Source organism: Malaclemys terrapin, chromosome 6 (genome assembly GCF_027887155.1).
Source record: "Malaclemys terrapin pileata isolate rMalTer1 chromosome 6, rMalTer1.hap1, whole genome shotgun sequence".
Classification (NCBI taxonomy): domain Eukaryota; kingdom Metazoa; phylum Chordata; order Testudines; family Emydidae; genus Malaclemys; species Malaclemys terrapin.
In genome coordinates, this window is record NC_071510.1 from 6,886,117 (window position 1) to 6,912,711 (window position 26,595).

Sequence of the window (26,595 nt, forward strand, 5' to 3'; positions counted from 1 at the left end):
ATTATATACACGTAATCCATTAAACACAGGTAAAAGAAAGGTACTACAATAGAACACTAATGATAGGGAGACTCAGTGAATTTTGCAAATTAAAAAGAAAAGGCTCTACTGTGGTTTGATAATAGGCAAAGCTGGCACTTTTGATGCCTGCAGTCTTCCACTGCCACAATTAGGGTGACCAGATAGGGACAGTCCCGAATTTTGGGGCTTTTTCTTATATAGGTACCTATTACTTCCCACCTCCTGTCCTGATTTTTCACACTTGCTATCTGGTCATCCTAGCCACAATATATGGAATGACCACAGTCTTTTTTAAACAACTGCACAACAACAAAGTACAAACACAAACAGGTTTCCACACAACTCAAGTCCCAGCATTGTCTGCCTTGTTTTCACCAGGGACCAAGCCTTGTCTAAATCTCTATACAGCACACACAGACATCTAGTAGGTAATTAATATACAGCAAGTAAATACACCATGACACCAACTACCATACCATGACAAGAGGTAGGGTGAGATGTACCATATACCTTTCAGATGCGGAATCCCTCTATGCTCTGGTGGAAGAAGGCTCCCACTTAGGGTGTATGGCAGCCTGATATACAATAGGAAACACACCTCAATATTTTATAGGAGGGCACAAATGGAGCCAAATTTGATCTAAACGAGCAGAAAAGACTAAAAGTAGTGGGGGAGGCAGAAATTACAAAACACTAGTATTGAGAAGTATGAGACACCTCGCACAGCACAAAATCAACCTTCCTTCTCCATTTATTTTGTTAGTTTTCACTGACAGAATCTAAGATAGCTGCATACATTACTATATACCTTGAGGAAACACTCATAAAAATCAGCACAAAGCAGATAAAATGTTGATTTTTCTGACTAATGCAGCTGCAGCAACAGTGATAGGGAGCCCCTCTTCCAGTCAGCAGGGAAACAGGAACTGACAGCTAGAGGCACTAAGGGCTAGTTCATCTCCTCAACAGGAAGAGAACATCCCATCCGTTGGAGGGGAGGTGCTGGCCGCCCTAAACCTCTGAAGTCATGGCAGTTCCCACCAATACAGCACTGGGAACCCACACACAAGAATGGGGCATTACTATAATGACTGAGGCTTTATATGCGGTCTCATAATAATATTATTTATTGATTTATATGTACTGCAGGAGCACCTAGAGCCATTGTGCAGGACCCCAGTGTGCCAGGCTCTGTACATCATCTAATGAAAAGATGGCCCTGGCCATCAACAATTTCCCATCTATGGATATTATTATAGAGACAATTGGTGGTTAGAACACAGAAGGTATCCGTGAGATGTTTAAATTATTGGCAGGTAAATATAAAACAAAAATTTCTTCACAAATCATGCAGTCATCCTGTGGAAATTACTACTGCAGGCAATCAGAATGTCCAAAACTATAGCTGGATGTGAAGAGGAGGTGAAAGAATTTTACAACCCAGAAGAATATTAGCTGTTTTGTTGGCCAAGACATGAGTAATCAAAACTCATGCTTTGCGGTGTCATCTGACCACTGCAAGGTCCAACTCATTACTCCTGGAGGCATTCTGCACCAAAAAATTAAAAATTCTGCGTACTATGTTTTAAAATTCTGTCAAGTTCTGCAACTTGTATTTGTCAAATAAATGTGGAGGCTCCAGCATGGCATTGGGGAGCACAGGCTACTGTCTGCACAGAGGTGGGGATCCAGGTGCAGGGGGGATCTGGATGCACATGGGCTTGTTGGAGGGTGCAATGGTAATGGGACTCTGCAGGGGGGGTCCAGGTGAAGGTGGTTGGGGAGCAGCATGGGGGACGTGGGGGGATAGGACTCGGAAGGGGTGTGGGGGTAGGGGGACTCAGTGGAGGGGGCAGTTGCTGGGGGAGTGGGGCTCAGTGGGGTGGGGATCCAGGTGCAGGTGGCTCGTTGGGGTGGTCCAGGTGCAGGGGGAGTGAGGCTCATTGGAGGGGGGGTTCTGAGTGCAGGGGCCTGAGGCTTGGTGGGAGGGTCTGGATATGAGGGATATGGAGGCCCGGGGGGTTGGGTGGATGGGGGAGCAGCTCCCTGTACAGGGATTCCTCCCCCTGCAGCTGAGGAGCGATGGGTGCAGGAAGTGTGTGTGTGGCGGGGGGGAGGGTTGCAGTGCGTCCTACAGCTGTGGGAGAAATCTGGAGGTGTGTCTGACACGGCCCCGGATGCCATGCAGGGGAAGAGGAAGTCCCGTCCTCCCCAGCCCGGCCGGGACTAGCAGCGGAGCCTGGTGTAGGGTAGGAGACACCAGCCAGTTTTTCCCCAGTCCCGTCTCCTGCCCCACAATCATTTACCTCTCTGCTGGCTGCCCTGGACACCTGAAACATACTGCTGGGGAGGGAACGCAAAGAAATCTGCGAGGGACATTAATTCTGCGCACGTGCAGTAGCAAAGAATTCCCTTGGGAGTAACTCATGTATATTTTGAAGAGAAGCCTGAAGAAAGCCAAATGAAGGAAAGTGAAACTTTATCTAAGGGCAGACTATTTCTATCCTGTTTTGTTTTGTTTTTCTTTTTCTACTTTAGTAGCCTTAGTAACTGCAGATATCCATAGTGACACAGAAAGATTAAGTAGCCTTCAAAACCCAAATGTTTGTTCTAAATGGTTAGAATAAAACTTATCTACAAAATTCCTGCCATGTTATTCAAACTTTACAATTTGCTTCACAATACTCACAAGATAATATATAGAGCAATTCAAGAAGCATAACCCCTGGAATAACTTACAAAAATATTAGCTGCATAGTAATCTTTTAAAGCTCTGTGATGCAAAAATCTATAATGCTATTTTGGAAAAATAAAAGAAACAGTATTTTTTCTACATATTATAAACTAGAATTTTATATTATAAACTGTATTATACATCATTTTTATACTTGGTCATTTAGGAATCAGAGCATTTAATTTACCTCCATCCATTCTGTTTGGAGTATTTCCCATTCAGAACAAGAATCCCAAAGCAGCTGTTTGAGTTTCAGTTCTGCACTAACTTCCTCCAAAGCATCAAATTTTGAAATTTCCACCTTAAAAGAGAAATTTAAAAAATCATTTTAAAAACTTCTTATAAAACAATCTACTGTATATTTTTAAAAATACCCACTTCACATTTGCCAAATTCTACAGTTAACATTGGGGAGGGAGTGGGGATACCAATTTATCATATTGCTTTAGGAGCAAATAATCTGTTCTAAACCACATTTCTTCTTAAATACTTTTGTGCAAAAGATATGAAATTATTGTGAACTCCATGCAGTTGTCTTGACTCCTTTTTTTATCTACTGCAGTCGGTAAACGTTGCAGTCTATTGAATAATTTTTAGTCAGTTCTGTGAAAAACTGCCAAGGCACATACATTGCATTAAAACAGCTCTCTCCATTTGTGCTGAATATTCAACACTTAACAAAGATATGCTTTAGGCAGCTGGAACAGCTCTGTTTGATTTCCATAGTATACCCAGTCCTGAGAAGGATCAGTGACATTCCCTTTAATTACAGGTAGAGGAGCTCTCTCACTATAACAGATTGCAATAATTCAATTTATCACCCATAACCAAAGCAAATTTATGATAACTCAACTGCCCATGTTTTCAGATGGTATTGTGGCCACCTAAATATTATGAGGATCCAGGTGCTACCCAAAGATGGCATTAGGCTAGTAACTAGCAAATGGACATCTTCCAAAAAAGTCTGTTCTTTCCAACAGCACGCTAGTGCTACTTACCCCTCTAAACCTACTGATACAACTGTACATATGTATCCACTTAACGCACATTTCCAACCCCATGGAAATTAAAGCCTCCTTCAATATAGTTCTCAGGAATTATGACATACAGTTGTGTAACCCACAGTGCTTTCAACTACTAGAAGTGGAACCTTTGAAAGAAGTCTCAGCTGTTGTACTGTCAGATATTGTACCGACCGAAGTTACAAGCTCTAGTGGCCATTCCAGCAATGTAGGTACCTTCTGAGCAGCAAATAAGTTGTAAGGTGAATGCTTACAAAGCTTACAAACTACCTGTCATCAGCAGTCCTCATCAGCATTACATTTATAGCCACACAAACATCCAGGCTTGGTGGTAAAGCTCTCATCTAACGCTCATGAGGCCCTCATAAAACAGATGGTTCATAGATAGTACAAATGAAGTCAGTGTTTGTCACTTTTGTTTCTTTAATGTAGCTCTTACAAGGGTTATGCTCCAGAAGAACTCTGGTTTCCAAGCCTATAAGGAATCCCAAAGCCCAATGGATTCACAGAGACTAAAGAGAAAAAAGATCTATTAAAAGACGTAGCCCAACTCCCTGCCAATAGAGGATTGCTCCCTATTGCACATTTCTTGTGCATTTTTTCCTAGCTGAACAGGCCAATGGGGGAGTCCAGGTGGCTGCCATAGGCTGCTCCATGGTATTATCTGAAAATTCTAATCAATCAAGGTACTTCCTCAGTGGATTAGCTCCTTCAATGCAGACACATCAAAGAAGGTACAGTGTGTGGACATGTGGACTCCCTCATGAGCCTGTTTGATTAGGAAACAATATACCAGTAAACGTGAAATAGGACATGGGTCTAGCTGAGCCTTATCGGAAGTGAGCCACAAACAATCCCCAGACTTCTAGCTGGGTCTTTGTTAGTCCCTTGAACTCCCACTCCCCCACACGTAGCTGATGGAGATTGTGATTTTCATAAATTCTCTTTAAAATGCTTACAAAGATTACAAAATCCATTGGTTTAATTAGGACATCACACACAATTTTTCAAAGGAGCCTCAATCCAGCCTTCACTTGTGCATGAGCAGGTTTGGGCAAGAAATACCTATTTCCAAAAAGACACTAGCCAGGGCATTGGCTTTACAAAGTTCTGCTATTCAGAAACATTTGTTTAACACTGCAAAAAATACAGTTCAATTCAGGTTTCATAAAAGTCCAGCAAAGAGCTGGGAAAAAATTACCTTAAAATTCTTCTGGTAGGATTTATACTGGAAGGCCCGTTTCTGTAGCTCATCTAGAATGGTTTGCAAGTCTGTTAGAGTTTGTTTTACTTTGGCTTGGTCAGCTGCAATATCCAAAATCTGTGGGTCCTGTTTAGCAAAAACAACTTTTTGTTGGTTTGTTAAATTTAGCTTTTAGTCCAGATTGAGATAAACATCCTATATTCCAGGCTAATGGAAATAAGTTTTAAACTCAGTAACATATACAACCAATATTTCAATATTCAAATGTACAGCATAACGTATGTGTAATGAGATTTAATCTACTTTAAATGACCAATGTAAATAGGTATGGAAAAGTTATCCAGTATCAAAGATTCCAGATCAAATCTCTTCTCTTTATAAATGAAAAATATATTCTCTCCCCGCCATCTTCAATTTGCCAACAGTTGGTGAAGGTTAGCTCCCTAACTGAATAGATCATGGAACCTCACTATGCCATGGCTAGAGCTACACATTAAGGGCATCTTTCCAGGACCTGATTGCTTATGGCAACATCTGTGAGGAAAACCTGCAGTCAGGCAAGTCATGGTCCCTTTTATACCCATAATCATGGAATCATAGAATCACAGGACCGGAAGGGACCTCGAGAGCTCATCTAGTCCAGTCCCCTGCCTCATGGCAGGACTAAGTATTATCTAGACCATCCCTGACAGCGGTTTGTCCAACCTGCTCTTAAAAATCTGCAATGCTGGAGACTTCACAACCTCCCTAGGCAATTTATTCTAGTGCTTAACCACCCTGACAGTTAGGAAGTTTTTCCTAATGTCCAGCCTAAACCTCCCTTGCTGCAATTTAAGCCCATTGTTTCTTGTCCTATCCTCAGAGGTTAAGAAGAACAATTTTTCTCCCTCCTCCTTGTAACAACCTTTTATGTATTTGAAAACTGTTATAATGTCCCCTCTCAGTCTTCTCTTCTACAGACTAAACAAACCCAATTTTTACAATCTTCCCTGATAGATCATGTTTTCATTTTTGTTGCTCTTCTCTGGACTTTCTCCAATTTGTCCACATCTTTCCTGAAATGTGGCACCCAGAACTGGACACAATACTCCAGTTGAGGCCTAATTAGCGCAGAGTAGAGCAAAAGAATTACTTCTCACTTTTAAAAACATGTACACTTCAAAATATGTCTCAGCATTACAGATCAAATCCTGCCCCTCTATCCACAGCACCCTGGTTACAATGGAACTGGTGTGGTTCCCTTGCCAGTGGTAAGAAGATGAGGATTTTGGGACTCCAAGTGGGGTCCGAGGGCAGAAAGGTGAAGGAGCAAGTGCCAAGCTGATGAACCCCATCACATGCAGAGGCAGTACGTATGGGGGACATTGCTGAAACTCTGAGATAGGTTGGGGAGAAGGATTTCATCCCTCCAGTCCCTGAGTGACCCACTGTGATAAGTTCTGCTCTGTTTGGGTGCAGAAGATACAATTTGGTCCTATATGTTTAGATCCATAAGGCCAAATCCTGCCCTCAGAAATACTGTGCAACCCTTCAACTCATACAGCACAATTTAAAATGTGAGCATTGGCATCGGATTACAGATCACACCTTACTTCACATTGGTGAATAGACTGTTGATAACTTTATAGTCCTTACTACTGCTCAGTTGTCTTGTTTTAATAAAACACAATTTCAGAAATAATATACAGTATAAAAATAATGTAAACTGCTCTTTGCAAACCTGGGCTTGCTGTTTCACTTCTTTCACTTCCTCATTTAGCTCTACAACATCTTGGTCTAAATGTTGACAAAATTTAGTAATGCTGGAATCTCTTTCACCCACTGATTTGTCAATTGCATTGCGAACCGCAACAATGGATGGTTTCAGAGTTGCAAAAAGAGCAAAATCTTCAGGAGGTGTCGGTACTTGGTACTGTTCAATAAGCTGATACATCTGAGTTACCACATTTCCTTCTTCTTCAAGGCTTTCAATCTGCAAAAATAGTCATACTTCAACTATTGTGAATCAACCATGTTTTCGTAAGTAATCCTTACCATTATTTAATCTTAGTTACATTGCTGACAGTATCAAAATATGGTTATTACAGTAAAATAATTTTAACAAGGGGAAGAAAACAAGTCCTAGCCAAAGATTATCTTTTTATGTGATTAAAATTAACAGGTTAATCATGTCCCTGAATTTTTTTGTTTCTTATCTCACTACTGTTTGAAAATAGAGTATGTCCAGGCTGCTGGAGAAGACAGAAATGTTTGGTTGGACTTGTGGCATCTTCTTCAATGTACCCTCCCTTAGCATACAGTATGTTATGTTACCATTTTATTCCATTATAGAGAGTTTTGATACCAAAATATTAGGCAGTGGCACATATAGTTACTCTCTCAGTTTGCTTTATTTTGCTGGTTGCAAGTCAGTCTATTTCTGGATGTTCTGGAGAAGATGGATTTTGCTGCTACTAAAAGTGTGAAATTTCAGTCTAAAAGGAATTTGAGAAAGTTATTAGCAGCTGAGAAAGGGAGATTAAAAATGGAAAATGTAGTTCAATCTTTTATACAGCAGTCACCACCTGTGAATGCAATAAGTACACATTTTTCAGCTGGCAGTAATTAGAAACATTTTGAAAATGAAAACAGGCAGGTTTGTCCTTACCTGTGAAGTTGTCTCCTCATAAAAGGAAATCCTCTAGTCTGGAATGGACTATTGGTTTGGCCACACCACCCATGAGCATGCAGAGGCAGCTCACTGCCAAGGATTTCTAATATCACAGCTTCCCCCTACATATGCTTGGTAAACTGCATCACAAGCCCAGCAGACAACTTCCAATGCTTCTGACCCTGAAACAACTAACAACATGTCCAGAAGCTGCCATCTTATCTCAGTGAGGTAAGAAAGATTTGTACAAAAAGGATGAAAAAGAAATCTCTTGGTGCAGTTGATAAGGGACAACTTTAGAAAGGAATTCCAAGATTGTCTGTAGGTCCACGTTGCCATGACTAATCAGGCATTAAAATACTGTTCCTTCTCACAGAGGTGACTGGTATAAGAAAAGCTACTTTAAATGAAGAGGAAAAAAACACTGAGGTTGTATTCCACAGTTCAAATGACTGTTGCATCAGCTAATCCAAGAACAACTTCTGACTGCCAATGGGTGTTTGGATAGAAGGACAGATTTTTGTCACAGCATACATAAATCTGAGCACAGGAGGATGAGAAATTAGCGTCTCTCTTCTGAAGGAATCATGGGAGCTCCTAATATAGCCACTTGGATTCTTAATGTATTGATTGAACAAAAACCAAATATAGGTCTTGGCTGAAACTGATTTAGCACTGAGGCCACGTTGCATACAATACATCAGGTTCTGAAGATATGGTAACAAGTCTTGGATGTAGAGTCTCCCATAGTCTGAAAGAGAACATTCTCCAGCTTGTTGGGATGACCAAATTCACAATTCATTCTTCCAAGTTTTAGGCTGTCAATTAAACTATGCCTTGGTCATGGCAGCACATGTGTTCCTGGCACCAGGAGGTCTTTGATGACCATAAACACTAACAAGGACAGACTAAAGGAGAAGGCATCTATCTTCCATGCCTTGCTTTCCCATTCCCTGGAGCAGAAGAGATACCACTTTTGTTGCCATTTGAGTCAATCTGTGGATTCCCCCACTCCAGGAAGACCAACTGAAGCATTTGCTGTTCAACACCGTCACCCTGTCTAGGGGAGAGTGTCTGATGACTAAGCCAATTGGCCTGGCCGTTGATCATACCCTGCACAGAAGCAGCTGATATCATTAGGTTCCTCTTCCTGTACTGTGTACGAATACTTCCCATGGCACAAGTGAAATTCTATTTGTGCACCCTAGCCTAAAAGGGAGGCATATCAACTTGATCCTGCTAACTAGGACCTTTCCTGTGTCAGATTTCTGATCTTGCACCACCTTTTTAAAGGCTAAGGGACTGAACCTGGGAAGGTGAACTAGTTGTCCAAGGACCTTGGCCATTGACAAGAGGAGCATCTGAAAAGGCTCTACATGTAAGAGTTACCACTATGCAGTGTCAGCACAGAAAATCATCAGTTTCAGAAGCTGGAGGGGCTGCCAGATAGTACCCCACTGCTAGAGGAGGAGGATACTCATAGATAGTGGCCCTACTATGCTTGTTTTCTCTAGTCACATCCTCCACTAAGCTCTGTGCATCATGAGCCTGCCAGGAGAGGAGTGAGGAGGAGGGAAAAACTCCAGACATAGCCAGTGACCAAAGCCATTCAACAGCAAACTGAGCAGAGAGAGCTCTTCTCTTCTTGAGCTGCTTCTACCATAACACTGGGCTTGAGACACAGTTCCCAATTTTATAAAGAGGGAAATGTGGCACCCAAACTCCTCACCACTGTGCTGTCTCTGTGATGTGATATGAGACATCTCCGTGATGGGAGTGGTGAGCTCAGTAGTCCATTCCTGACTAATGAACTGACTGCGTATAAGCAAAAAAATATAACACAAGTTTGATATTAACTCTGATCCAGTCTTATAATTTCTAGTGATGCTCCATTGAGAAATGATAATGTACACACTTTATTTTTTACTTTTGCGGGGGTCTGCAGCATGTGACTATATGGTCTTCCTTACCCACCTTTTTCAATAAACTACATATATAAAATATACTCTCAGATTCCTAAGGCAGTGGCCCCTCCCCCCATCTCCAGAAAGACAGAATGTACTTACTCGTTCCTGAATTTCATCAAGGAATATCAGGCTATTCACATATTCTGTAGTTGTGGATGGGAGAAACTCAAGTTTAAATTTAGCATCTTGTGCCTCAGCTATAATGTCAGTCACTTTTTTCTTCCCAATAACTGGAAGCATATCATTAATGACCTAGAAAGCAAAGGGAAATACTAGATTGTGTAAAATATTCTTAAAGCTGGAGGTGAAAGGTTAATAAATTCATGCTAATTTGGCCTGGATGGCAGCGAGTTCTAAAGATGAAGAGCCCTCATGGAGAATGTTCTGCTGGCAGCTCCTTTCTTTTTAACCAACGGAGCTCCAGCTCGAGAGCCTCCACTGATCTCACCTGTGGCAGTATGTCATAGGGAGAGGTGAACTCCCTCAGTTAGGGAGGTGCCAGGCCAATTAGGCCTTTTTCAGAGCAGATAATTTTTTTAAACTTGATCCTATAACAAACAGGCAGCCAGTACAGATCCCAAAGCACTGGCACTGTGTGTTCATGGCAAGATACTCCACTTTACAACCAAGATACCACATTGTAATATTTTGCAGTACATCTTAAAGGATGTTGCAATGTACCTGTGAAATTAGTGTATGAACGGAGTTTAAAAACAGGATGAACCCACGATATTGCTGGAGAGGTCATAACATTTTTTATACTAGAATATAAACAACAGTAAAACTTTAATCGAAAGGAACTGGCCAGCTTGTCCAGTTGCATCACTGGGCAGTCACTGACCTTAGCAAAACTGAAATGGAATAAATTCTTGCTATTGTCTGTAGACTTACCTCCAAGCAGCGCTTTGGTGATGGTATTAATTTTTCTTTCAGTTTTCTAGCATCTATAAGCAACAAGCCTAAATTTCTTTTCTGCTTTATAGCCAAAGCATCTTTGTGTTCTCTGTGATATTTCTCCAGTTGTTCCGCAAAGAAATCGACACCTGTGTATTATAATGAGTGTCAAACTAAAAATAATAACTGACACTTTGTCTGAAAAATGCTGTATCAAAAGTGTATGCACAATTGTATTAGAGAGTTGTAAACAGAACAAAACATATCTAGAACTCTGATCATCTAAACAGAAACCAATGCAAACATCTGCTATTCAATAGAACAATGTACTGAAACTACAGACAGAGCTATGTGTCAGTGTTTCAACTCTAAGGTTCAGTTTTAAGAGATAGACACAGACCATTCAATTTGGATAAAACAACCTTCGCCCAAAGCTAAAACCAAGCCTTTTGAAATTTAAGTTCTATAAAGTTTGATTAACTTTTTCTTTTTAAGGGCATGACACTTGTCCTCACTGAGTAAATAAACATAAAGGGAATGGGGACCTACTCTGGTTTATGAAAGGGCAGTGGGTAAGGAGAGGCTGTGCCAGGGCCGAGGGAAGAAACCATCTATTGGAGGGACAAAGGTGCACTGTAGCTGGAGGCAGTGGCCCTTGCATGGTGCAGGTAACCATCAGTACCTGCCTAGCACACCGGAGAAACACTGAAATACTCAAAATGCCAAAGCACTATCTGACTGTACACCAGGGCCACCGCTCTATGAGACAGTACTGTATCAGAGCTCCTTTTGGCATCAACACTTCTGAAACCACAAATGTCAGCTTGAAACATCAGAAGAGCATGCACCCTGGGTAGATGGATCCTTTTGAGGTCTGAATGTTGGAAGGATTTTAAGGCATTAGATCAGTGGCTCTCAACCTTTCCAGACTATTGTACCCCTTTCAGGACAGCAGGTACTGATGCACTGAGTAATATGGAACATGGTTTCAAAGTGACCAGTATGGAAGTGCTCAAGGTACCGAGATGCGGGGTATTGAGGTTGGGGCTGAAGAACAGGTACTGAGAGAAACGCGAGCTGCAGGCTTAGTGTATACTGCTGTAACTCTTAGTATTCAGTACTTCGTGCCAGAGGGGCCTTTTCAAGTTTTCGCCCTTGAATGGTTGAGCCTGAGATGAGTCAGAAGTCTGGTGCACCAGAGAAGGGGCCCTGTACCCTGGCCTGTCCTTTCTGCGTTTGTCAGAGGATTAGGGTTACCATATTTCAGCAAGCAAAAAAGAGGACGGGAGGAGCCCCGCCCTAGCCCCGCCCCTGCCCCTCCCACTTCCCACCCCCCCCAGAACCTCCAACCCTCCCCCCGTTCCTCGTCCCCTGACTGCCCCCTCCTGAGACCCCTGCCCCTAACTGCCCCCCAGGACTCCACTCCCTATCTAAGCCTCCCTGCCTCTTGTCCCCTGACTGCCCCAACCCTTATCCACACCCCCACCCCCAGACAGACCCCTGGGACTCCCACACCCCATCCAACCACTCCCCACCCCCTGACAGCCCCCCCCAGAACTCCCAACCCATCTAAACCCCTCTGCTCCCTGTCCCCTGACTGCTCCGATCCCTCTCCGCACTCCTGCCCCCTGACAGCCCCCCCCAGAACTCCCAACCCATCTAAACCCCTCTGCTCCCTGTCCCCTGACTGCTCCGATCCCTCTCCCCACTCCTGCCCCCTGACAGCTCCCCCCCAGAACTCTCAGCTCCCCACCCCCCCGCTCCTTGTCCCCTGACTGCCCCCTCCTGAGACCCCTGCTCCTAACTGCCCTCCAGAACCCCACCCCCTACCTAAGACTCCCTGTTCCTTGTCCCCTAACTGCCCCTTCCTAAGACCCCCCCAACTGCCCCCCAGGACCCTACCCCCTACCTGTACCCTGACTGCCCAAAACTTTCTCCACTCTCCCCAAAAAGCCCCCCCCCCGTTTCTTGACTGCCACCTCCAGAACCTCCCTGCCCCTTCTCCTGCCCCCTGGCCCCCTTACCCTGCTGCTCAGAACAGGGTGTTGGGCTCTGTGCCAGCCGGACACGTGGCTGCGCTCCCCAGCACAACAAAACCCGGTCCCTGGCCCTGCACAGTGCTGCCGGAGCCGGGCTGCAGGGGAGAGCTGCCCTTGTATCAGCACAAAGTGCTCTCGCTCCCGTTTTGCTACGCTGCATGGCAGAAACCGCTCCCAGTTGCAAAAGGGGAGGGCTGCACTTTGTGCTGAGACACTTGCTCAGAATGCAGGGCGGATCCGGCTCCTCTACAGCTGCTCCGGAGTCCAGCCTGGGACTTTCCTGCAGCCCTCCCAGCCGCTCGCTCTGCTCTGCCGGGGGAGGGGGGAAATCCCGGACATTGTGAGTGCTTTACAAATTCCCCCCGGACGCTATTTTTAGTACAAAAAGGAGGACATGTCCGGGTAAATCCGGACGAATGGTAACCCTACAGAGGATGTCAGCACCAGAATGGAGGCAGGTGACTGGGGTCTCCTTAGTTGATGTAGGCCAAGAACTCAGGGTGGAATTTCAGCTCAACAGTTACTCCCAGAGAGGGTCCGAGGAGCTAACCAGAGGACTGTGGTCTAGCTACATCCTTGTTCTCAGTGTCCAAGGAGGCTTGCCTTGAGCACTGGGAGAGAAACAAGTTTTCTGAGTATACTTGGAGGAGTGAAATGTGGAATGTCTTCCTGTAGGCAAAATAGGCACCAAGTGTTCCCATCATTAAGTGGCACTGAAGCTCTGCACAAGGGGAAGGTTTTGAACCCATAGATTTCACTTCTGCCATTTTGCTAGAGCCCCTGAACAGGGCTGGGGGTTGTCTAGTTTAAAGACTAAGGGCTTGTCTACATGGGGAAATTAGTGTGCAGTAAGCTAGGGTGCCAATTAAAAGCACACTAGCTACTCTGCACTAACACCCCATACAAACATTCCTACTGTGCATTAAGACTGCTCTTGGGCAGTTTAGTTTAACACATGCCCAAAGGGCATCAAGCTACTGTGCACAAAGACACTTTTCATGTGCAGTAAGAGCGTCCATGCAGGCAGCTGGTGCAAGTAGCCAGTGTACACGAGCTACTGCTGGTTTCCCCTCTCCCCCAGCCATGTAGACTGCCCTTTAAACTAACTAAGACATATTTATTTTTTCTATATACAAAGTTTTATAGCTAACAGGCAAAGAACTAACTGTATGAAGTAACAACTAACTAAGGAATAAGATTACCTACTAAGGGCACGTCTTCACTACCCGCCGGATCGGCGGGTAGTGATCGATCTATCGGGGATCAATTTATCACGTCTACTGTAGACACGATAAAATCGATCCCTGATTGCTCTGCCGTCGACTCCGGAACTCCACCGCAGCGAGAGGCGGACCGGAGTCGACGGGGGAGTGGCAGCGGTCGACTCGCCGCCATCCTCACAGCCAGGTAAGTCGACCTAAAATACGCAACTTCCGCTACGCTATTCGCGTAGCGGAAGTTGCGTATCTTAGGTCGATTCCCCCACCCCCCCCGTAGTGTAGACCTAGCCTAACAAATGCTAGTGAGGAGCAGAGAAGCAGGAGGACACTGCAGGTGTTCATCTGACTGCCAAAGGTGGTAACAAGGAACTGAAGGATGGTTTGGCCCACTTAGCACTTTATGCCTTGTAGTGCGTGATGGGGTATACACACAACACACTGGGATGGGAGGCGTTAAAGGACAGTACTGGGCCCATCTAGCCCTGCCCCTCCAATCCTGCAGCGCATGCTCCAACTGGAGGCAGGGTTGAAAAGGGAGCAACTGTCTCACAAGGTGGGAGGTTGGGGAGGAGTACAGACCTACCCTGTAGCTTCCTGCCAAAAGGGGCTAGAGATGCCTCCCAGAAGCACCAGGACTGTATGCTGAGCCCCGTTGGGGCTGATGGTTTGGTTTCCTTTTGATTTTTCTTTATTTGGGACCAGAAGCAGAAGGAGCAGTGGTAGGAAGTGACCCAGGGAGGGTAACTCAGAAGCTCCACTCCCCGCTCCACGGGTCAATGCTACTGACACTCCTAGGGCCCTGGGTCAGAGTCAGGTGGCTTGGATGGGCCCACGCTCGCCTACCACTATCCCATGACTGAGTGGACCCTAACCCTAGGCCACCCAGCCCACCAAGGACCCTACTACAGGAGGCACAAAGATGGCAAGGGGCCCACTGTTGGCCAAAAGAAGCTGATCTCACATGCATGGGGTGCATGCTCACTATCACTGGAATGCATGTAGACAATCACTTGAGAAAGAATTCAAAATTCAGATGGGCTCATATGTGCCTATCCCTGACAACCCCTTTCACTGCTGGCACAGAAGAGCAGAGAAGAAAATGGGAGCGGAGTAAAAACAGCTTTGTGCCGATCAATATTCAGAGTAGTCCTGGCAGAACAGATAAGAACTGAAAAGGTGCAAACTAAGGCTCAGATCCCACAATCAGATGCATATAGACCCCTGCATGGAACAGCACTGACTTAAAAAGGATTCCACAGAGGCCACCTGTGCAGATCCAGTTGCAGGATCGGAGCTTAAGTACAGCTTTTTCCAGGGTTGCAGATACAAATGGAGTTCATTCCATGTTATCTTGTGTGCACACATAGTCACAGATTATTTTGTGTGAGAGTAAATAAATATTTGAATCCATGACTAATGCACTACTCCGCTGGAAATTGGTTTAGAGAACATTTATAACCAAATCAAGAGTAAATACCGCAGATATTTGCTGCAATAACACAGAAAACAAACAATGAAATATTACTATCTGCAAGGATCTTAGTTAAAAATTAGAGAAAAAGACAACTCACCATGTTCCTGCTGCTTCAGAGCTTCCAAATCAAGACTTTCATTTTCTTTGAAAAATAACCGAAACTGTTCAAAAGTGTCTGCATATAAGTTGGCTGCTTCAAATGCTGAATACACCGTTTCCTAAATGTTACACAAAAAAGTCATTGTACATAAGAATTTGCTTGGAGCAAACTAATAGAAGAAATGAAAACAATTCTACATGATACATTGACTCTTCTTTTTTGGTACTTTAAAAGAAAATTTCTGGAGGAACTATAAGGTTCAGTGGATTGGTAATGGAATAGTGGTCTTTTATCTCTAGGTCGCCAGTCTGCATCTAACTCAGATCAATGGTGAATCAAATTCATTGCCATCTAAGGTCAGTTTGGTGACCTGGTTGAAAATATTTGGTAGTGTCAGTCCATTTCCTTGTGGACAGGTGCCCATGAACATAACTGGTCTCTATTAGCCCAGTTTCAGCAAAGATTGGATAGGCATGCAAACGGTCCTGTTGTATCAGCCTTAGCCATCCCTAGGGGCAGTACCTTCAGAAGAGACTTGGCACACAGTGGTATTGATTAATTAATGTTTAACAAAAAAAAATCAAATCTGAAATTGAAACTGTTTGATACCTTTATTTGCTGGATGATAGCTTGCAAATGCTTATCATCTTTAAACATGGTTGATAAACTTGGTCCTTCACCACAAGTCTTTTCTTCAATTTTGTTATTAATAATAGGACGAGTAAAGGCATCAAAGTATTGATCAGGTACAAGATTAGCAATAGACAACACAGTTGCCTGAAACTGATTAATAATATCTGCAATACCTTCCTGTTAGACAACAGAAAACATCATTAACACCCTTTGAATCCTTCTGAATTGTGAAACAAATTAGGTGTGAAACATTTCCAAAATATAGTGCATTCATACGCATGCAAAGGTCTACGGCAGACTATCAATATGTCTCACTTCCAGACCAGCAGGAATGGGGAGTAGTGGAGAGGCAACCTGCTAAATACTGCTCTTGCCAGATAAGATACTAGATGGAGCCTCATAGGAAGAGCAAACAGGGAGAACCCAGAGGAAACCATCATTCCCCACTACAAAAGATACAGTAGGAGCCAGAAGACACTCTTCTTGTAGAGAAGAGCTTGTTCCCACCTACAGCTGATGCAGAATATCACTGTTGCACCATTGGATGTGGAGGAAGAGCTGACGAAAGCTATGCGGACTCAGTTAGCCCAGGTAGACAGTTTAATGCAGTAGCCGGCTTGTGCTACTGCATTAAAAATAGCTATGTGCAGGTTGAGGCACTTGCAGAGACCTGGGCTAGCCACCCAAGTTCAAGCCCATCCTACCCACGGGATCCAAGCCTCTGCCAGTGCTGCAGTGTTCACACAGCTCTTTTTTAGTGCACTATTGTGAGCTCCACAAGCCCACGTTTGTCTACCTGGGCTGGGAGGCTCACTCCCAGCTGCAGCGTAGACATCCCCTGAGTGGCTACTGTATTAGGCAGCGGTCTGTATTCCAAAGGGCAGCAGGGGGAGACGATCAGGTAGAGAGTATGTACAAATGTGAGATGTCACCTGTGAGTGTGGGATGAATCCCTAATGCATACAGGTATCTTTGAGATTCAAAGCACACAATCAGTTCCATTTTCATAGCGAGAGAGCCGTGGATCCCAAACATACAGGGATGGATTCACTAGGAGGCTAAAGCTATTTTGCACCACTCTAGTGACCAGGCAGCAAAACAAGATTTGCAGCTGCTTTGTGTCTCTGGACTCCATAAAAACAAGCAGGGCAAACCAGTGAGTCTGGCCCACAATCCTGACATTTCTGTTCAGTGAAACTGATTAAAACATGCAACGAAAAGATAAGTTGATACTTTCTTACAACAGACCTGGAAGTCATCCAAAGATGGTGCAAACAACAATGCATGGATCTCCAAAATTAACTCTGTAAGAAACATGGGCAGAAATGATTCTTCTTCATCCTGCCCTGCAGTCCCTGACACAGCCTGAAACAATGAAACCAAAACAATACAAATTTCAAAAGATCAGGACATTTTTAAAAATCTTGGTTGAAAAATAAACATCACTTTTTCTCTATGACCCTGCACATTTCTTTTAAGCAGACAAAAGAAGAATGAAAAAGTCTGATACAACAAATAAATGTCAGGGGCCAATCCTGGATTCACTGAAATCAAAGGCAAAATTTCCATTACTTCAACGGGAGCCAAACCAGGCCTTAAACTCTTTGTGAACAAACTTGCAAAGACAGATTCTTCTGATCTCAATTAAATTGGGTATAAATAAAGATTAACTCTGTCAAAGTCGATAGAATTACATCAGTGTAAAACTGTGGTAAGCAAGATCAGAATCAAGCCCTTGTCAGATAGCAGCAATTTTTGCACCCCTTGCTACAGATCAGAAATTTGCCTCCATATATACATGTAAGTGCATGCTTTTGCTCCTTGGTACCATATCAAAGGCCGAGAATTTGTGAATATATTAAAGGGTAAACGGGGCACTAAAGAAAAAGTCTGGAAGAAGAGAAATCCCATTTAAAGTCGGAGATCTCAATTCAGATATACAGGAATTTTTCCAGTTCTAGGAATTTAAATGTAAGTTTCTTTGCAAAGGCCAATTTGGCACATATGGCTTGCAAAAGGGATGCGGAGGGAAAGTAGGATTACAAACGTGTATTTTTTGTTTCTTTACTGCACTGTAAATACTATAGCAGCCATAGATTACACGTAACAGTGCACTACTTTACTAACAGTAACTTTTGCAGGACAATGGAAGTTGAAGCTCTTTCTAAGAAAATGATAATCAGCATAGATCCACCTCTTAATGAGAATAATGCAAGAATTTAAACTTTCCTAACAAAAATTTCCTCTAAGCTTCATTTTTAAACCAACCTATAAACAGAAAACTATGCTACATGTAGGCTAAGATTGCAGTCATTGGTCTTGCTGAGTACTCAGCACTTTTGAAATCACACCATTTATTTATATGCCTCATTATGGACTAAAGGGATTTTATGCACTCATTTTTTAAAAACTTGGCCTCAGTTTTCATTGAAACACAATTACCTTTTTTTCAGAGACTTCAATTTTTTCCTCTGTATTCCACTTCTGTATGACATCTGCAGCAGGTGTCCTTTTCAACTTATCAGAAAGGTAGTTCAAAAGAGTAGTGACTGATTTTACTGCCAGGACATGCATAGTGTTCACTATTAGGTAGTCAGCAAGACGGATAAAGCTTGAGGGACAGAAGAAGGAAGCGCAATACTTTGTCACTTTCTGTGAATACCACAAGTCTCTGTGATAAGAGCGTTTGATTTTTATGGAAAAGTGTACTGTATATTATACTTTCAAAGAGCTGATTCCTAAAGTCCTCACTCATTCCTTACTCAGGCAAAATTCCTATTAACCTTACTGGAACTTTTTTGCCTGTGTAAAAACAGAGTAAAAAATGAGTAAGGATTTCAGGATTTGGGCCAACAATTCTCCAACAGAAAGCAGAAAAATATCTTTACTCTAATATGCACAGCAGGCATAAATATACAGAAGAAAAGAACTTTGAGAGATGGTTTTGTGATAGACTTTCAGAACAAATAATAGACCAAACTCTGAATTACTTCACATTTCATATCAAACTCGAAACAGCTTATGACAAAGATGAGTGAGCCAGATTCACCAGTGCATTGGAGCTGCTTTGTGCTGCTCTGGGTTTAGGTTTTGTATCGCCACACTCGCGGAAAGCTGATGGAATGTACTGGCAAATCTGGTCCAGCAGTATTTACACAAGTGATAACTTGGTTTCATCTAGAAAAATGGAATGTTACTTCAAGAAACAAATGTTATTATGTGAATTCAGCAACAGAGCCTCAACTGCAGGGATGTTCTGCCATAATAAAAAATAGGAATCTTTCAAAGTCAGGCAGTATAACTGGGCTTTTTATTAACTTCTTAAGACATCTTAACTTTTTCTCAAGGATCAGCCCTTATTAGCTGAGTCACCGAACAGCACTGACATAAATGCTAAAAGTGGCATTTACAAAAACTGATAGTTTTGTCAGGCAACTCTAGAATTTGATTGTAAAAGTGAAACCTAAGATGATTGCCTGTAGGAATCAGGACAGATTTCCACTCCCCATCCTATTTACAGCACTGCAATACTGGCTGGATGCCTTGTGAGGTTTTTTGCCTTTTTTTTTAATCTGGCTCTTATGATTATATTATTTGAGATGTTATTTATTAAGCACCAACAACATGCACTGAAGCATTTGATACTTGGTCCTTCCATATATTAGAAGAACTGATAGACTTGATCTGGTATGCAGTTATTATTTGCTTATGATCAGACCAACATATACTAATGCATTGTTTGTAAGGAACACTGCATTGTATAATTTTAACTATTATGTGATTATGTGAGACGAAAGCATAAGAACAACTTTTGCTACAGACACTAACCATGTTAACCTTCTACAATGAGACCTTTTATTGGCCTGTTCTGTGTAAGTCATTTTCTCAGCTGTTTCTCCATAAAGTTCTCTTTCATAATGAGGAACAACAAGGAGACTTGAAGCAGCTAATCCAGTTACCATAGTTACCTGTTCTGTATGGAAGATATGCAAACACGTTAATGAAAATATTGCAAGTACAACGGCATGTGTAACTGAAAATTCTACAGTTACATAAAACTATCACTAAAACAATTCAGTCTGAGTTGAGTCAAAAGCAAAGGGCATTTTGGGGGGCGGGGGGAGGAAAAATACAGCACAGTACCCAAGAAACTCCACCAGGGAAACTGTGCAGAAATTCCCCGATGGAAGGGTTCATAGGAAATCCCCCATTCATCCCAACCCCTGCAGAGAAAGCAGAGAGCTCAATTCCCAAACCCTGTAGATCAGTGGTTCCCAACCACGGGTCCGGGGCCCTCTGGGGGACTGCGAGCAGGTTTCAGGGGGGCTGCCAAGCAGGACCAGTGTTAGACTCGCTGGGGCCCAGTTCCGTCTGTTTAGGTAACACAAACAAGGTATAGCGAACATAAATATTTAAATGTACACTGCAGATTTCTGGGTAGCTCTATGACAACTGGGCCCAAGCAGCTCCAGAGGTAATGAGGAGCAGAAGATAGCAAGGAGATCCAATCAACTGCCATACCCCACCACTAAATTTAAAACCTTACAGTAACAAGCCAAAGAACATCCCTTAAACATCCTGAAGTAGCAATGTCAGCAGCAGCAAATGGAGAGCATTTCAACAAGTACTTCAGACTTCTTATTCTTTTCTAATTAAATAATTTAAAATATATACATTATAGACAAGTAAACAAATTTTTTTACAAAAAATATTTTACAGTATGGGCAAGATCCTTAACTGGTGTAAACCAGTATAATGCTGTGGAAGCCAATGGAGCAACACTGATTTGCATCAGCTGAGGTTTTGGCAATATGCATAGCACTTAAACAAGTAGTCCTTTTAAAATAGTTTTTGCTTTTTAAAAAATTACTCACACATTTGGGTTTAAAACTGATGAGCCTATTAATAAAATCCTGAGTGCACCTTTATCAGTTTACATACTGGGATCTAATGGAGGTCAAAGTGGAAAATATGTATATGACTGATTGTTACGGTTCTCTTCTTGATTTAGGCCCCAATCCAGTAAAGTATTTAAGCATGTCCGTAGCCCTATTGACTTCAATGGGACTACTCATATGCTACAATTAAGCACATATTTTAGTGGTGCAGCGCACTCAGGGTATATTTACACTGGAACAAAAGACCTGTGGTATGGCCATGGCTGGCCAAAGTCAGCCGACTCGGGCTCACGGGGTTAAGGTTCAGCTATAGAACTTCCTGCCACTGGAGATCAGAATGAGCCCGTGTTCCTCCTCATTTTGAACAGAACGCAAGTTCTGGAAAAGAGAAGACTGAGAGGGGACATGATAGCAGTTTTCAGGTATCTAAAAGGGTGTCATAAGGAGGAGGGAATAAACTTGTTCACCTTAGCCTCTAAGGATAGAACAAGAAGCAATGGGCTTAAACTGCAGCAAGGGAGCTTTAGGTTGGACATTAGGAAAAAGTTCCTGTCAGGGTGGTTAAACACTGGAATAAATTGCCTAGGGAGGTTGTGGAATCTCCATCTCTGGAGATATTTAAGAGTAGGTTAGATAAATGTCTATCAGGGATGGTCTAGACGGTATTTGGTCCTGCCATGAGGGCAGTGGACTGGACTCGATGACCTCTCGAGGTCCCGTCCAGTCCTAGAATCTATGAATCATAAGAATCTATGAATCAATTGTTTATGGAGGCCTAACCCAAACAGTCAAAGCTGGATGCTAACATTATAGTTTTTGAGGTGGCCTCTTATGGGAATTGTTAGACATTATTTATTATCAAATGGACTATAAATAGACATGGAAGAAGAGAATCCTAAAAGATGCACCTTTTCCACAATAGAATACATATTCAAAATTATAACCCCATGCCTACCAGATTAAGGGGAAAATACTAGACTCATTCAAGAAACAGTTCAGTGGCCCGGCATATAGGAGAAAATGCACAGTAAAGATCCACATGTCCTGCAGTCATTTCCTAAAGGTTTAGTTTCTTTTCATACCTGTACTGCCTGGTCCATAAAAATAATCATCAGGAGTGAATCCAGATTCAAGCAGGGCAGTTCGACAAGCACTTCTAACAACTTCTTTCGCTAGCTCCCTGAACTCTGCTAGACGGCTTGCCACCTGAAAATGATAGTACGCATAAAGAACCATGTAAACCTAATCTCTAAAAGAACATGTCAGGAACTTGGAACCAATGAAAACAGCTCACCTCATCCAGTTGTTTGAACTGAGTGCTTCTAAATTCCTCCAGGGTGTACGTGTAACCTTTCTCAATACGACAAAGCCCCATGTCACTGATTCGGTAACACATTTCTTGAACATTAAGCACTGCAGGCCGCAAGGACTGCCAAATAATAAGAATAGTTTATCAAGAGATATTTACAAATTAAAATCCAAACAAAGGCTTAGATTTACGACTTTTTGAAAATCACATTAGTATCTGATTTTATGTTTGGTAAGACAGTACAGGATTCCTACTAGTTGAAAATACGTTAGGCCAGAACTCCATTTGAGAGGACGCATCCCTATTTTAGCAATGACATTAGCTTTCTACTTCCTTCAGAAATACCATCATTAGCAAATACGTACAGCATTAACGATGAACAAGTTCTCCTGCAAAGCTTTACGGCACGCACTGATTTTCTTGGCACGGACATTTTTCCTCCACTCTGTAAAGGACTTCAGTTTGCAAAAGATAGCAAATATGGGAATCTTAGTAAATGTTTTGTGATACAGATATTCCTGCTCCCAGCGATCTAGCTGCATGAATTCAACTTCTCCATCACATGTGTGGATAACTGCTTTCTGGCTAATGGTGTAGTAGTCATTTTTGTTGATGCAGTCATAGTTTACAATTCTAAAAATAAATGCAAAGTTGATTTTAATAGGATACAAATGAATTCACTGATCTCCAGTAAAATCTATAAAAAAACCTAAGGAGGTAGGCCCATTAAGATGGCTTTGTGACTGCATCGTGCCACAAGCTGCAGCAGGAGCCAAAAATCTGTTCTCAGTTGTCTTTTCAGCTCCCACTTTTAGGGCCTGATTCTCCACTGTAACATCACTTTAAAACTGGAGTAACTCTCCAAGAGGCAAAGAGAGAGCAGCAGCTAAGGCTGCAGCACTTATGACATCACTAATCAGCATGGGACCTTAACTTTGATCAACTGATAGTCCCTTTTCCTTTAATAGGGCTATGCGCATGCTTAAAATAAGTACATACGAAAGTGCTTTTCTGGATTGGAAAAGCATGCTCAACACCTTGCAGGACCGAGTCCTCGAAAAGTAGCCATAAATCGTCTAGTCTTCAACCTTGTACCCTGCCTTCAGACGTACAAGGGAGGTCAATTTCATCCTCCACAATCCCACTTGTGTAGTGGGACATGAATTATGTATCCCCTAGAGGTTTGGCTGGATAGCAAGCTCTGTAGTCTCTGGCTTTAACTTTAGTCTTTTCCCAAGCCCAATGATCACTTAGCCACTAACAGTGCAACATCATTCACTCATTACTCAAGAGACGTTCATTTCCTCACAGAAAGGCCTCAACAACATTGTGAATGCCACAGTAACATCACATTTTCAACGCACACCCGTGATGCATTTATTTATGGGATGGATGGTCCAAGACCTAGGTCAGCAGTGAGTATGGCATCTAAAGAGTTACACAAATGTTGCCAATTGGTCTGGACATGTTTTGATATGGCCCCAAGATGATTTTGTCACATGGACATTGCATTCAGTACATTCTTACACGCTCAGAATTCTGTGGATTCAGTGATCTGAAACTGGAATTAGAATGTTTGCTTAATTTAGCATCAATTCTCTAGGCAGCACACAGGTTAGTGAGTTCTTTGTTTTTTTTTATTCCCAATTTCTGGTGAGAGGTTAGGGATGTTGCAGCATCATTTAGTTTCAGACCAGAGTATTAAAGGGCAATCCATCAATGTTTCAGTTCTGATTCAGCATCACAGCCACCATCCTACTGAGAAGAACTGCACATGACTCCTTTTCCAAGTTTTTCAATAGCATTCTTTAAAATCAGCCAAAAGGATTTCTGCAGAATAATATAAAGCTCTCCCATCACACCTGAGGTACAGTGGCCTGCCTCCATAGTAGGGTGACCAGACAGCAAGTGTGAAAAATCGTGACGGGGGTAATAGGCTTCTATATAAGAAAAAGCCTCAAACATCGGGACTGTCCCTATAAAATCGGGACATCTGGTCACCCTACTCATAGTAACGTTAGCACAAGGAGCCACAGAATCCAGAAATTAAAATATTACCATTAGCACAGTGATTTGACCCAACTTTCTCCTCTACCGTTTTATCTATCTCCTTCTGACTCTGTTTTTGCTTGTTTGTCTCAATCTTTCTGCCTTTAGCCAGATGATCTGGCACCTCTTGAAATTTCTTCCAACTCATGGTGCCTTTATTAGCTTTACTGGAGGAAGTACCCTCTCTGTGATTAACAGGAGATACTATTTGTGGCAAGATGGCTGTTCTCGTCCTTAATGGTTTCCTTGTATCTACCATATTACTGGTACCAGATAAAGGACTAGATCCTCAGCAGGTATATACCAATTTACCTGGACCAATACATCACTCATACTCTGCAGCCAGATTGTCATTAAGATATGCACTTCTTGGCCTTGTGCTTGACAACACTCCTGAAACAGGTGCTCATCTCTTTATCTAGCACACTTCATGTTATATTGATAACCTCTAAAGAATATAGTCCTACTTTATTTTTATATCCAATTATAGTTATATTAAAAATATGAAGCAACTTTCTTAAAAAGTAACAGTTCCAATATCAACTATTTTCAAAGAATTAAATGGTAAAATATAAAGGGGAAAATTAAACACAAGACAATTAGCCAGCATTAAAAAGTAGATAATACATCAACATTGCTCGTTATAAACTTTAACAATAAGTTTCGATGCATAATCTGAATAAACAGCTTGAAAAAAATAACTCACTTCAAATTAAAAGTATCGTATTTAATGGATGACTTAGGAACTGCTGGAGTCATGTACAGGAATCCAAGATTTTTGTTTTCACATATTATTTTAATGATTTTCAGAGGATCTGTAATGTTAGCTTTAATTACATCTTCTGTTTCATTAAAAACATAAGAAGGTGGAGAGGTGGAAGGTTTACAGGCTCTTGGCTTTAGAGCAGTACGGAGCTGTTTGGGAGGAGTAGGAGTTAGTACCTTACTGGGGCTTTGCTGCTGTACCTTAAAATAAAAGCAAAATTAGATATCAGTTTACAGAAAAAATACATCAGACATGGCAAAATATCCTTATGTCATGACAATGCCCTTTTATAACTTTCTTAGTTCAAGGATATTAGCAATTGCAAAATTAATATTTAAATATAAAATCAGAGCCCAGGGAAATGAATTTGGGGGGAAAGAAAAGAAGGAAGCAATCCATTAAGAAAAGGAATATCCAGGCTATTGTCGGATATAGTTCTCAATAAAGATACTTGTAAGGGCAAAGCCATGAACAGAAGAAATACAAGTATTCTTTCTTATTGTTAAAGCCTGCGTCAGAGTTTGCTGCCTCTACCTTACTAGCACTGTTCTATATACCGGTTCTTTTCATCCTGATGAAGACTGGCCAAAAGTGATCACCCTTTTTGAGTTTTCAAGTAATCTCAGAAGTACAGTGAAGGGCTGTGGAGTCATAACATGGGACTGGCCAAGCTCCATGACACTGCTCCTTGTGGGTCAGACAGATTTCCATGGCTAAAGGCAGGCAGCTCCCATCTTTGTAAGTTCTGGAAGGGGATGGGGCAGGGAAGAGCAGAGGTGTCATCCCTGGAGACCTGTGGGGTTGGGAGCCTTCACCTTTTCAAACTCCATAGGGTCTCTCGCAGCCCCTTCAAAGGAAAACTTGTCTCCCTCTCCCTGAGGCTATCTCCCACAGATTTCTCTGAAAGGATCAACCTGGGCCAATGTAATTATCTCATGTTAAAAGGCTGCACTCCTTCCTTACACAGAAACTCCACTGATTTCAACAGAATGAGAAGTACAGGAGTGGGGGTCCGTAACAGTTCATGATCAGGGTCACTATTCAATATCTGCTTTTCTCTTACATGCTCTGGAAGCTCAGCTAAAAGAGCATAGGATGCCATCGGTTCCATGGAAGCAGACCGTTTTCTTTTATCTGCTGAGGGAGAAGGCTGCAGTAATCCACAAGCTAATAAACGCTCTCTGTTCTTTTGATAGATGTATTCAGGCTGTTTATGATGCTGATATACCTTTAGCACAGGCTTGGGGGAGAAAAAAAATACAAAAAAATAGAGGAAGTTAATGATTAATTTGAAGGAAAGGAATCCAAAAGTAAAATTGCATAGTCTTATATCAGAGAGTTGCGTGCTTCGCTGCTGCGCTGGCAGGTGGTAGGAATGGCAGGAACATGAATGTGCAATGTTACAGGATACTGACACTAAAGCTAAAATGTATTGTTCATTCACCTAAACCACTCCTCCTCTTCATTGTTTTATCAATTTCATATCAATAACAACTTCCCCTTGACAGTATCAATTTGGTGCCGCAGGCAGAGAACCCTGAGTAGTACCACTGTGACATGAGAAGTAACTTAGCCGGTCAGCATTCATATTCTCCACTATCCCTAACCGTACCTT

The 26,595-nt window shown here is 42.4% G+C and overlaps 1 protein-coding gene across 1 annotated transcript in view; it reads right to left on the minus strand.

The window, feature by feature from the left end:
• The window catches only part of DNAH6 (dynein axonemal heavy chain 6), a 178,265-nt gene extending 153,094 nt beyond the window's left edge, over window positions 1–25,171 (minus strand). Inside the window, exons 1-14 of the mRNA XM_054032513.1 lie at window positions 24,921–25,171; window positions 22,531–22,798; window positions 22,151–22,285; window positions 21,945–22,062; window positions 19,787–19,931; window positions 18,401–18,569; window positions 17,207–17,323; window positions 15,935–16,135; window positions 15,323–15,443; window positions 10,490–10,641; window positions 9,698–9,850; window positions 6,702–6,953; window positions 4,979–5,107; window positions 2,943–3,056 (exon numbers count right to left, since the gene is read on the minus strand). Coding sequence (XP_053888488.1) covers window positions 2,943–3,056; window positions 4,979–5,107; window positions 6,702–6,953; window positions 9,698–9,850; window positions 10,490–10,641; window positions 15,323–15,443; window positions 15,935–16,135; window positions 17,207–17,323; window positions 18,401–18,569; window positions 19,787–19,931; window positions 21,945–22,062; window positions 22,151–22,285; window positions 22,531–22,798; window positions 24,921–24,973 — 2,127 coding nt within the window. The 5' untranslated portion in view covers window positions 24,974–25,171. The remainder of the gene's footprint in view (window positions 1–2,942; window positions 3,057–4,978; window positions 5,108–6,701; window positions 6,954–9,697; window positions 9,851–10,489; window positions 10,642–15,322; window positions 15,444–15,934; window positions 16,136–17,206; window positions 17,324–18,400; window positions 18,570–19,786; window positions 19,932–21,944; window positions 22,063–22,150; window positions 22,286–22,530; window positions 22,799–24,920) is intronic.
• Window positions 25,172–26,595: the final 1,424 nt, after the last annotated feature.